At 40.7% G+C, this 13,579-nt stretch overlaps 1 protein-coding gene across 1 annotated transcript; it reads right to left on the bottom strand.

Annotated features, from left to right (window-relative positions):
* Nucleotides 1-570: 570 nt before the first annotated feature.
* LOC145453798 (uncharacterized) lies at nt 571-8,701 on the bottom strand. The gene is made up of 11 exons (XM_080331781.1): nt 8,422-8,701; nt 8,261-8,326; nt 8,113-8,201; nt 7,963-8,052; nt 5,404-5,581; nt 5,081-5,243; nt 2,784-2,951; nt 2,422-2,476; nt 2,140-2,365; nt 1,312-1,431; nt 571-1,245 (listed from the first exon to the last, which is right to left on the bottom strand). Exons 1-11 carry the CDS (start codon nt 8,486-8,488, stop codon nt 986-988), a joined length of 1,482 nt encoding a protein of 493 aa, XP_080187907.1. The 5' UTR covers nt 8,489-8,701; the 3' UTR covers nt 571-985.
* Between the last annotated feature and the right edge of the window lie 4,878 nt (nt 8,702-13,579).

The following is a 13,579-nucleotide window of genomic DNA, read 5'->3' as shown; positions in this document are numbered from 1 at the left end:
GTCCTGGGAGCAATCCTGGAATACACTTTGGGAGGGATTCTCTCCTCTGGAGCGATTTCCCTTTGATATCAGTTTAATGCATTTATTATCTTTCTAATTTTAGGAAATGCCTAATTAATGAATCGGAATGAATAAATTGAATGAAATATTCAATATGTTAGAAATTCGTGCTATTCTACAACGTCACAGAAAAGATCGTCTGGAATCTAATACTTGGCATCTATTTTAATCTCGATTTCTCTAACTTCGAGAAGAATCGGTGAATATGTACTTCCTCATCTATACCTCATGCACCAGAACCATGTGCTAAATAGACACAGCGTCCCTCGATGACCTTATCGCATTGTTATGTGCCACATGACGCTATCGCGTAAACACAATCTTTCATCATTCCTACCATAGGGTCGGATTTCAGGAAAGTGGACCAAATATCTTAACTAAACGGCGAAGAACAAAAACACTAACCGAGCTATGCATTCCTGATTCATATAATGTCCAGTTTCACCTGAATTCAGCGTGACTGCTATATCAAATAGAGACAAGATGAGAATACTCAAACATAAACAAAAATTGCTTTCCATCAAATTCTTATTTTTCTTATATATAGAAAGTGGCGTACCATGGATATTAGATATACATAAAGTGAAGAAGAGAAGGATAAAACGTATCACGCTGGCTGCGGAGCGGTTCACCGACACCGCACGAAAGCAAAAAAGCAATACTGATTAAATCTACAGCATGCTGGCAATGGTTCAACGACGACAATAACATCGCAATCGAATCGACTGGTGGACGACGTGTAGAGCATGCAATGTCCACCGTGAGATATTTTCAATTTAAACTCCGAGAAAACAGATTAATATTTCCATCACGAAACTAATAATTCCGATATATAGCTACGATAATCACACGTATTTTCACGCAATCAAGTACAATAAATGGTGTTTTATGCGCATTGAATTTTAAACGTTCACTAGAACATCATCTAAACGTCGGTTCCGCGCATGCGCCGCCTTTCGACTTCCAAACTCTGATTGCTGCTAACAATATCGGTGTTGGTTTTATTCGTTCCGTTCGCGGTTGTCGGCAGATCGTACATAGCCGGGCCCAAGCTCGGCACCCATCCTGCTCTCGGCTCGTTGGACTTTGGAGGGAGCCATCTGATTGGCGACGATTTGACGCTAGCAGGCACGGCGACCGAGTGCGAGCTTGTGTCGGAGTTGATGTCACTGTCGTTGACATCGACTGAAATGTTAAATCAATACATTGTGCACAAAGTACATGAGCGTGATCAAGCGTCAAGATAAGTACCTTCGTAGAACGATATGTTTTGGGGATCTTCCAAATCTGCTTCCACGCCCGATGACGAATCATCTGCGGCCGACGTCCCACTCGGCGATTTCGGTCTCTCGGATTCGCGCTCGGATGTGTCTGAAGAGATGGTAACTAAGCCATTCTCCTTTTTCGGACTATCCAGGTAGGTTTTACCTACTTGCACTACTTAATCCATAGTGGGTATGTTTTCAGACTATATCCTTCTCTTCTACTTTACAAGTTGCTAAGCAAAACTACTTACTTTTTACACTTCATTTTTTTATGAAGTATAGAAAGTCATCCGGAGATATGTTTGCATTGTTTCTATGAGTTAAGCTGAGATTAGGAATTCGGATCGGGTTTACAGATGTGAATTGAACCTTGGTATCCGGATCTACGTAATCCGGGCGCGACCAATTTATAAATATAGTATAAACTATAAAGTGTTTGTATTGATAATATTTTCTCAAGTGTGTTAATGTGCATGGGCGAATTGGGTTTAGTATAGGTCAGTCGCGGTGTGCACGATAAGGTCTCTCCGCGCAATGCAAATCTGTACAGCGAATTAAAATTTCGAATCTATTTTTCTTCTTATGAAAATTTATGTCCAAACATGGATCTAAAATAGATGATAAATCTGAAGATGTTTCAATGTGACCAGTTTCTACGTGTGCCATAAGGGAAGTGCTGTTGGATTTCCTTATTGTGCATTTAGTCCCATTCTCGGTGTGCCGACACAGAATTGGACATGATTCTTAGTGATCGAAGGATTTGGACTTAGATTTGAGACCCATAGCCGGAACAAGTTTTGTCTAAGCTGTATACCAGAGCTCCGTCTTCTGCTCTTATGCCTGTCGTCTCGTCGTCTCCTCCTGTCAGTGTCGCGGGAGTGGACTGATGTCTCTCTGCTCCCTCGGCCACGGTACGCTGCAGCCGGCGGTCGGTATTCGGACGGAGGCATTTCGGAAGACGTTACCGTCTCGAACGAATCCTCGCGGGCAAGTACGGGAGGAGGGGCGACTGAGGCAACAGTGGCGCCGCCGGCATAATCCTGAATATTATGGAGAAAGTTTGATCGCGAACCGCAAGCATCGGTCGCACACTTACATCGGGTTGGAAGACCGGGCTGATATACGATTTCGGTTCAGAGTTCAGCAAGGCTCTGAAACAAAGATTATCTGATTCAATATTATTCATCGTGCATTACCGAGTATTGAAAGGAGGGGCAATCGGATTTTGCGCTTCATTTTGAGCCTTGCGTAATGCGGCATCAACCAGCAGAGGTGTTCAAACGTTATCCGCTTTTCCACTCAAGTATGGAAGTAGGAGTGATTGATATAATCTTCGTATATGTTATTGAACAAGGAATATACTGAATAAATATATATAAATAAATATATATTCAGCTTTCGTGATATATGGGCTATTTCACACTGTTATAATGAAAATTCTCTCTAAATCTCTCTTACTGCTTTTTTGCAAGTCTCCGTCGCTTTCTACGTAGGCACATGCAGACTATGAATATGACGACGAGTATCAGCAAAAATCCGATGAGGGCGAGAAGAATAGCCAGCCAGAGAGGAAATTTCGTTTCACACCGTTCGCCCAGCACCCAGAGGTCAGGATATGCTGGACATCTGGAAAACATTGAATCATCAATATCCCTACCAACCTATATTCCGATGGCTTCGTCCATGCTTATTGCTTATTGCTTATGTTAACGTTTCTAGAACCAGAAAGATGCGATAAAACGTGCAAGTATACCGCTACAGATCACATCCACCTTCCTCAAAACGGGATTCCGACAAACGTTCTGGCTCCAAGGCCTTATACTACAATTACACATGATGCCTAGGGTTACAATACAATACCTAGGGTTGCATGAAAAACAATCTATTTCTATAGCAAACACGTTTGAAACAGGGGACAGGGCCCTTGTTTAAAACATGTTTTTTATTGTTTTTGTGTTGTTTTTTAGTAACGACGTCACGAATCTTTAATCGTGACGTCACATTGGATTACCATTGAAAATATGGCCCCTTCGACGAAAAAGGCTTTCGAGCACTGTCACAAACAGACCAAAAATATCTTTAACCAGGAGTATACATCGGTATGCAGCATTTTTACTGTCAGCGGTCTTCATCATCAGAACATAATCCGTACCAATGATCTATATAATATATCTACAATTCTACATGATATAACTGTAGAACGAACGACGATTTCAGGGGCTCCTGCCACCCAACATAAGTCGACTATATTGGGTGCAAATTATCCGTCTGGTCATACAGTCATACTACACGTAATTCAATTAGTATGTGTTAGCGGCCGTCGACATGTAATTTGAATTTAACGAATTGGCTCCCGATTTTTTGAAATATTTTAATTAATCTTGATATTTTATTCGCCCTGCGCGCGATTCAATGTGACTTCATTTTCGATTTTAATATAGTAGCGCCCGTTGCAATCAGAGCCCCACAATACAGATGTGAACAGCAAAGGAACATGATGGGCCTGATAGGGAAATACCAACTCGGAATCGTGTGCTCCTCACTATATCGACAATCCTGATTGGAGGTCAAGAAATAACAGCATGTAACAAAGTGACTAATAATAATTGGCCCACCCAAAGATGCATCATAAGTTATAACTTGTCCTTAATTTTCGAAAACACTCCCTGCATCAACTCTTTACCGGTGAATCTGATTACACGGGTTGAGAAAGGATAAATGTTTGATTGTAATATCTAAAACTACTAATATTATTGACGAAATTCATTGGAGAATATGAAATTTTTTTCGCGCTTGGCGTGACTATAACCAGTCCCTTAACATTACCGGTGACCACTCGAGATTTAGGTGCGTAAAGTAAACCTATATCATTAAATATATTAGTCCGGAGTTCACCGGAAACGGACATAGACACTTTAACATGGGTATTTGGCGTCGAGCTCGTTCATTGCGACTATGCCCTGGAATGCGACCGTAGGCTACATGAGTTGGCGACATCCGGCCGTGAATGGCAAATAGGTAGCCACTCCTGTTCAATATATTACTACATATTAGTTACTACTCACCGGCCATGTTGATAATGTTTCGTGACCTAGATCAAAATTTTACAAGCTGATTACTAAAGGAAGTCAGTACCTATGCCCAGACTTACTCACGAGCTATTTTGGAAGCTGATTACGTTCAACATATTCGCAAACCCCAGATAAAGGCAAACGACCCCCACGTTTGGAACCACTATCTTTGAATAAAGCATTTAAACGTCCTGAACGATCTCTAGGAATATACCGTTCTCGTATAATTGCGATTACAATTAGACTTATTCCAGTAAATTAAGGTTGTTTTTATACATGTTTTATTGCAGTTTTGGCGAGGGTGGTAGTCCCCATATTGAAATCAAGGAATGTGATAGTAAATCGCGCGCATCGCGAATAAAAATGTCATGCAGCAGTATAAATATTCCTCAAAATAATGTTTTTATGTTGATTTAAGAAAAATTTATGAGCCTACGTCAAGTCTTCAAAATTCCGGACATTTGGCATATTTTAGAAATTCCTCCCGGACGCTACTTTGAACAGTGAAATTCCGGACATGTCCGGGAAATTCCGGACGTATGGCAACCCTATTTTAAATGCAACCTTAATAATGGCGATTCGGATTACCGGCACGACGCGCTAATACGAACGAAATGTGATGCAGAAATTGCGATGTAACCAATCATCATAAATTTTCGCGTACAATCTGTATGTTATACGTACCGGCAGGTGGGACGGATATCCGGGTTCGTGTGGAAGCATATGCCTTGATTGTAACAAAACCCAGCTTTGCACTGGGATACACATGTAGCCGTGAGTCCTGTGGTCGATTCAGTACATGTAACGTAGGTGCCGTTACACAAACCCACATCGCATATCCGACTTCCTGCGAAATTGCAGAAGATAGATCTTAGTTCATAACCGAAGTACCATATAGTTCATATTTACGAAGCAAATGAACACAGTCGGTATCAAGAGTGAATAATATTGGTTAGGATGCGAAATAGACCGATGATAAATAATAATAATAATAATAATATGCTTACCACCGAATGAAAACGCTGACTCATCGCTTGTCACTGGATAAAACGCTAGAATATTTGGCTGCGCGTTCAGCCCAAGACGTACGGCCGCGAACGACCCGATAGTACTTTGAATCTCAGCATCACTCCCCGAGACCGCAAGGAATAGAAGCGGATAAATGTATGTTACGTCATATGAGACCTGTAGAATAGGTATGTGTATTGTGTAATAGAGTAAATCGACACAAGGTGGGGTTACCGGTCACATTTGCGTTCCGCTAATATAGAATAATGGAATCTAAAATTTATAATGCATTTCTCTTTTCCAGCGTGAAAATAGAAGGGAACCAAAATCGAAATCAGTGCTTTTCAACGGATTGTATCGTACAAGGGTGTACCGATTCCGCGGGGTAAACTATGGGATATAGTCGTAGCCGTGACGAAGATTGCCGAAAATTAGTCGGGAGCATTGACGCCTTCCATGTGATAATGGCAATGATTTATCACAACGCATATTATATATTTGAACAACGGACAATATACAATTGGACATGGACATTGGGGTTGTGACTTGGAAAAAGCAATTTTGCCTGTAGCAGGAATTAATGAACATTTTGGCATAAATTAATAAAATGATAATTATTTTGTTCAAATCGTAAAAAATTGTCCCGCATAAACTAACTTCAATTTTTGACATTTGTCCTAACATAGAAAAAATTTAGTCACATATGATATGACATTCTCAAATTTTCCTACGCATCATATTCCTATAATCGGTTTTCTATACCGCTGAAAATATCTTCAGTTGTTCTACTTTCGCCTTTTGGAACACCCATCGCAGTTTGATTTGTGTCACGCAAATTTAAATTATACGTTATATACAGTCTACATCTAAATTCGAAATCAATAAATATTTAATAATCATTTATTTTCAACTGTAAACAATACATCGATACGATTAATTCAATTTGGGCAATCACAATTTACCAAAATACTATTTCAATTCTTCGCAATTGGAATTGGGTCAGTTAAATTCAAATCACTTGGCATATATATTATATAGTCTGCATCTACAAAAGAAAGCCTATCCATCATACAGTGAAAACAGGAAAAAATTTGTGCGGGAGGTTTTTGTTTGAACAGTCTTAACTTCTGTGGATTTTCAAATCAGGACACAAAGTTCATCATTTGTGACTACAGGACACACAAAATTTTGATTTTTTTCAAGTCATAACCCTATTGGACATATATAATCACTTTAATAAGAGAAATCAGTTTAATATAATTTGATGTACCATCTAAAAATATTGCATTGAGCTGAAGCGCTTTCTCCGCCCCGATTATTCGAAATTTCATGCCGGTGACGTCATATTGTGTGGTACGATTATTTATTGATATACATACAATGTTCTTTCCAATTCTTTACTAATTGCTGACGATTACTGACAAGTGTCAGTATTGGTGTCCGGTCAATACCGAGAAAACCATAACCGAGAATGCCATTACCGAGAATGGACACTTCCGAGAATGGACATTACCGAAAATGGACACCACAGAGAATGGACATTACCGCGAATGGACACCACCGAGAACATACATTACCAAGAATGTAATGTATGCAAAGCAGGCATGTTATGCGTATGTATGGGTCGTGCGTATGTGCATCACGCGTTGCAGAATCGGTGTTGATTTTCAGATATAAATTTCTCGACAACGCCGTCTGAGTATGTTAGATTCTTGGCATTGGCCTTTGTCGGTAATGTTCATTCTCGGTGGTGTCCATTCTCGGTAATGGTTTTCTCGATATAGAACCGAAAATTTCCGGGTTCATTTCAATATGAATATACTATTCAATTGTATAATCTGGAATATTTTTGACCATGTACCGTACCTATTTCATTGTTCTAGTGACGATGCTGTGTTTAGATCACGATTTCAGAGAAAAGTCATTCCCACTAATGTGCGTAGGTTTTTGCTACATATTCTGGATGCTGCTTTACGATTAATCAATATTTCAAGGTCTCGTGAAAAGGTATAGAAACTATAACACTATTTTATTATAGTACTCAGGGGCTCATTAGGAAAAGGCTTTTCAGGCATTTCAGTACTCGAAATAATCATCTCTCACTATTCGACTCGCATCATGAGTCATTTCATGACAATCAATACTCTACTATTTGTACCCAGCCAGACTCATAAGCTCACTGGCCACCACACAGGGTAACTTTGCGAGCAGGGATTTCTGCTCTTGTCGAAATCAAATCCATAAGATGTTGATACTCTTGTAAGAGAATCACTCCGAACAATGGTTACAACAGCTCTTGACATAATGAATTGGTGATGAAATCCAACAGCAACTCCCTCATTACATGCTCGATGAAAAATTGCGGTGGTATGATAAATACACACATTTCATTTACAATGTATGAGGATTAGGGTGTTCAAGTTACTGTTTGAACGCTGAAAGGGTGAACCATTCACAAGCATTGATCTAGATTGCAATAATCGAGTAATGTAGACCAACAGACGATTATACGATGGTGAAAGAATGATATAGTAGTTATCCAGTAGGAATATGTGTACCTGGATTTGACCTCCTGTAAGATCGGTCTTTTGGACGTTGGTAACACTGAGAAATCCCTGTGTAAACGCATCTGCGTAGAATCGTGCAGCCTATGAAATAACTTACTAAATTATCTCAAGCGAGCGGAGATAATGTCAACCCCCTCTTACTGCTGAGGTGAATGTCGACACTTCAAATCGTGCGTTATTTGCTAGTCGTAACCTCACGGACGTGCTGTACACTTTCGGCGAGCCTTCGGCTGTTAAAATATCATACTAGAGTTGATGTCACAACTGATCGTTAACAATAAGTGCTTACGTATTACTGGAATGTGATCTGCCACTGTTACTTCAGCAAAGGATTCGGAGGCTGTCGTCTGACTGTCTGAAAGCATAGCAGATACGTTGTCGCGTATGTACTTACGATTTGAATTTATTCAATGATTTTATTTGCCTACATAACATTCAAATATTGTTTACCTGAAACGTACGGGCATGTCATCGTTAATATAATGGCTGCCAACGGAAGCCCTCTGATATCTGTCATATTTCTTCTTGGTGGATTTCTAGGGGGGAACGAATCCTACAATTGGTCGTTATAGAAATGCACTGCGACACAATTCTTATTCATGATATTTTCATTTCCACACTGAGTCCTATCAAATGAGGTAGAGTATAATCAGGCCAGCGAATGCTGTGAACAACGCCTTACGTATCTATCGAATTCCCTTACTGTAGTGTTCAGAACAGCCCTTTTGTGATGGTAGCCACCCACGCGTGAAGTTGCTCTGTACTACGCTATATCGCCTACCGAGTACCGACTGTTTTGACATCAACCATATCGTATCTCTCGATACTAACAATCGCGAGCATTACGCGCTATCAAACATGTACGAATACTGCGGTACTGTGCTATGCTGGGTCATGTCCTGGTAATATATGCGGGGCAGATAGCGTAGTGGTTACGATGAGCGCCTACCAAGCAGGCGGACCCGGTTTGGTTTCATTTGGGCTCCTCTTCCCCCGCTGTCGCCGTTCTTACGGCGACAAAAAAAAAACAGAAAAAAGACCCGAAGAAAAAGAAAGCACTCACAAGGAATGGAAAGAACTAGTAGAAAGGGCCGCGGCTTCAAAAAGATCAACATCGAAAAAAAAACTGTGACATCGGGCACTCTAGGCCGAGGTGGATGTTTGAGTAAAGGATCGCTACTGATGCGTGTCGTTCGACATCCTATCTGTTCGTTACATTGCATTGTGTCTTATCGCATTGTACAGCTTGTTCAGATGAAAATTATAACCCAATGTATTGTATTGTATTTTATATAGCTTCTACATCGAAACCACTGACCATCGTATACGAAATCGTTACGGGATTTCATTACGTTACTTTCGAATGTTTTCAAAAATTGACTCTTATTTTGCATCTTCAGATCCTTATCAGAATGTCTAAGAACTCCACGCAAGACGCAACATACACAATACATTCTATTCCGTGGGCCGCGACCTGCGATACGCCGACATACACACAGATACACACACACACACGCACGTACACACACACACACACATACACACACACACACACACACACACACACACACACACATGCACCCACACACACACAGGGCCGTAACAGCACTTCGTCAGGCCCCCCAAAAACTTTGATCTTGGGGCCCCCATAGGGTTATAAAGACTGAACGTCTGGGGGGCGTTTCTTTAGTGGATCAGCTTTTGTCGCCTAAGCGCGTTAAGCGCGCAAAATTTCTGGAATTCATGATTTCATCGGTCAGTATGATCGGGAATTGCATACATTGTTATCAATTTTTATCTTCTCTCTGCTCACGTAATCAGATTTGCCGGTAGAGCTGAGTGAGGTGTGTTTGAAAAGGTAGGACCACTCAATAATAATTAAACATCTTCGGGCGTATACCCGCTGGCAGGAACGAAACAGCACCTCGTCAAGCCCCCAAAAACGTGGGTCTTGGGCTCCCATAGGGTGATAAAACGACCCCCTCATCACGTTGTTCGCGTTTGTCACGAAATTACCTGTACTGTATTGTGAGCCAGCGCGAGGCGCGAAAACAATAATTTATGATAAAATCGGTCAATCAGATCGGCGATTGCATATATAATATGCTATCAATTTATTGTCCTCTCTACTCACGTAATTAGATTTACCGGTAGAGCTGAGTGAAGTGTCTTGAAAACGGGAGGGCCCGTAAATAATGATTAAACATCTTCAGGTGGGCGGAACCGTTGATATGACTTCGTTACATGATGTTATTTCGTGACTTCCAGTCTCCTATATCAAAATATATAGAACCGCCCAAACGAAGGCTTCTAAACTAAGAGACGCACACGATTTCAAATAGGTATTTCTTCAATGGCATAAAAATTTTCCCAGCTGGATGGTATTTGTCTTGTGAGGTTCATATTGCAAAGATAGGAACATTCGGCGCCAGTCATTTAGGCGCCTATGGACAATTAAACCTATCTGTATTTTGTATATATAACGAAGTCTTTGGTCTTCATAAGGGTATAGACCTTTTCGGCCAAGTTTTTCCCGCTGCCAATCGTTCTGGCACACTTCTTGGAGTCGTATGTTATATGGCCTAACACTTGATTGTATGTCTTGGTGGGTCGTGGCGCGCTAATGGCCCAATACCCAATAATACAGAAAATGGCTACTTGAATTTGAATTTCAAAAAATACACTATGATTTATGCTAATTCATGAAATAATTTCGGGCCCCCCATCGAGCTCGGCCCCTCCCCTCCCCCCGATTGGGGGTTTGGGGTGCGGCAGTTGCGGTGCTGCACACACACATACACACACGCACGCACACACATACACACACGCACGCACACACACACACACACGTACACACATACATACATACTCACAATTCAACTATATTTTACTCGGTCCAATCCTTGAACAATCCGACAATTCGAAAGCGCATTCCCCGCTTAAAGTTGGAACAAATATAAGGTCACACATTGCGGAAGTTAAGTATTCCTGCTGATGACAAAGCGGAACAAATAACAAATAACCAGCAAAGTCCATAGGTCTCCGAGATTATTCAGACGACAACCATTTTGCACTAGTTTTGAAAGCAGTGCTTCATCACCATACAAAAATTCAAGGACTGCTACAAACAGCATGAAACGTGGAATTTTGTTTTTCCAATATTGTTCGCTTTAACAGAATACGGAATTGAATTTCAAAACACGCAACTCCGAGTCCCCGACCCATATTTATGAGTGACACGAGCACTATGCGCAGAAGCCTGTCAAGCGGTGAAGGACATGGACTCTTAACCAGGGGTCTGTCAACCCCTTGGCGGTACGAAGCACCAAATAAGAAGGTACGAGATGCATTATGGAATTAAACCCATACGGTATCTAGAGCCCAAAATTATTTTGCAAACCAGCAAAACGTAGAATATTTTCTGGGCAGATTTATTCAACTCAAAAATTTCTACTCGCTACGCACGATTTCATGTCAATGGTGTTTTTGATTTTAATACAGGTACCATTGGAGTCTGTGTTGAAAATGGACAGGGAGCACGAGAAATTTTATTGAAAGCTCAAGGGGTACGAACGCAAAAAAAGGTTAAGAAACATATGTATTATAGGTAATACCTGCATTTGTTAGGGTTGCATTTAAAACAAACGGTATTTTGAAAGACTTTGCTTAAAACATGTTTCAGTTATGTATCGAGGTCATAAATCCTGTCCCTATACGTGCATATACCTTCCTACGCTTCCACGTATACATGCATAATTTGGATTAAAATTTTGTATTCTATTTATACCGCAGTATAAGTCTGCGGTAGGCTCTGGTTTCGCGTGCCGGGGGTGTATATTCACACCTGTATATCAGGGGGGTGCACGGGTGGAAATATACACGCTCGTTTCGCTAAGAGCTGCAGTGGGCTATTATTTTTCCCGGCGGGCCAAATGTGAAGCGGAAAATAGGTTGGCGGAGCGAGACAAAAAGTTTAGACTATGATTGTTTAGTGTTTACACAGCATGTTGCTAAGTGGATGTGTTAATATTAGGCTGCGTCCCTAGCTCTGTGTGGCTTGATAAAATTACCCTTGGGGGAAAACCGGGGACAATTGTAACAATTTTCATATTATTTGCGATGAATTCATTTTTCATGGAAATTTACTTTTCAAATTTTTTGATAATAAAACTGGCAACATTATGCGTGATGTAAAAGCAAAAACGGAACTTATACTTTAATAATAAACTATGAAAATTTTACTTGGAAAATCGCTTATTAAGTGCTACAATTTCCCCGTGCCCGAGCAATTGTAACGGTTCAATACCAATACCGAGAAAACCATTACCTAGAATGGACATTACCGAGTAGGGTCATTGGCCATTACCCTGAATAGACACCAACACAGAGAGTGGACATTACCGAGAATGGCTAATGCCAAGACTCTAACTTACTGAGACGGACGTTGTCGAGATATTTATACCTGAGAATCGTCACCGAACTGGCAACGCCGTGATACACATACATACGACATGTAGCCTACATATGCATAAGCATAACATGGCTGCATTGCATACATTACATACTCGGTCATGTCCATTCTCGGTGGTGTCCAATTGTTCATTCTCTTCGGTGCCCATTCTCGGTAATGTCCATTCTCGGTGGTGTCCATTCTTGGTAATAGCATTCTCGGTAATGGTTTTCTCGGTATTGACCGGACACCATTGTAACAACGTCATTTACCAACAAAAGCTATACAAATAAAGGTTGTGATACAGAAAAATCAATATTAGACAGCTGTAATGACTGTAATAATGTAAACCAGGGGTTCTCGACCCGCGGCCCGCGACGATTATTTTGCGGCCCACGGCATCTTTCATTATGAACGCAATTGCTACTCTGCCACGGGACTGTTATGGAAGACCGATGTGTCATATTTGTCGAAGAACAGTTGTTGTAACGAAGAGTAGAAGCTTAAAATGATACCACGGTAGTTTCTTCTGGAGTTATACATATCGCGTGATGTTAGAGAAAACGTTGTTAACTAGGTGTCAAGCCCGGCAATCCATATTTCAAGGTATTGTTAAAATTGCTTGGAATATCGCTAAACCCAAGAATCTGCTAGAGAAGGTGTGACTTCAATAAAACTTTAACATACTGTGCGAATATTCACTGTTTCCGGAACTTAGCAGCAAGGCCAACATCACCGGACAAATTTCGAAGCTACAGTTGTCTGATTCAACCGTCACCAGAATGTTAACAGCAGTGTCGGTCGATCTTTTATCGCATGTTCTGAAACACGTTGCCACGTAGACTACTTTAGCCTAGAATTGGACGAATCCACCATCTTGTCACACATTGCATAGCTAATTATCAGAGATGAGCATGGATTAGGATTAGGTTTTGAAAAAACAGGATTTGTGAAATTTTGTCGGATTTGGATTTGGATTAGACATTTTTTTCAGAACGGATTAGGATTTGGATTGGATTTACCTATTTTCTGGGAGATTGAAATGTCGTGTGGCGAATGGCGACAAGCTTTATTCAGATCAGTTATTTATGTACTTATGGTTACTAAGTTATCTTGAATCAAGTGAATCGTTGGTTGTGAAAGAAAATTTTCGAATCC

Source organism: Botryllus schlosseri, chromosome 13 (genome assembly GCF_051294905.1).
Source record: "Botryllus schlosseri isolate E-star chromosome 13, Bs_hap1, whole genome shotgun sequence".
In the NCBI taxonomy this organism is placed as follows: domain Eukaryota; kingdom Metazoa; phylum Chordata; class Ascidiacea; order Stolidobranchia; family Styelidae; genus Botryllus; species Botryllus schlosseri.
Note: the sequence above shows the minus strand (reverse complement) of the source record. Positions and strands in the feature narration are given on the sequence as shown.

Coding starts and splice junctions, on each gene's coding strand:
- LOC145453798 (XM_080331781.1), bottom strand. CDS start 8,488: ATGACAGATATCAGAGGGCTTCCGTTGGCAGCCATTATATTAACGATG. Junction 8,327..8,421: donor GACATGCCCGTACGTTTCAG/GTAAACAATATT, acceptor CTATGCTTTCAG/ACAGTCAGACGACAGCCTCC. Junction 2,477..2,783: donor CGGAGACTTGCAAAAAAGCA/GTAAGAGAGATT, acceptor TCTTTGTTTCAG/AGCCTTGCTGAACTCTGAAC.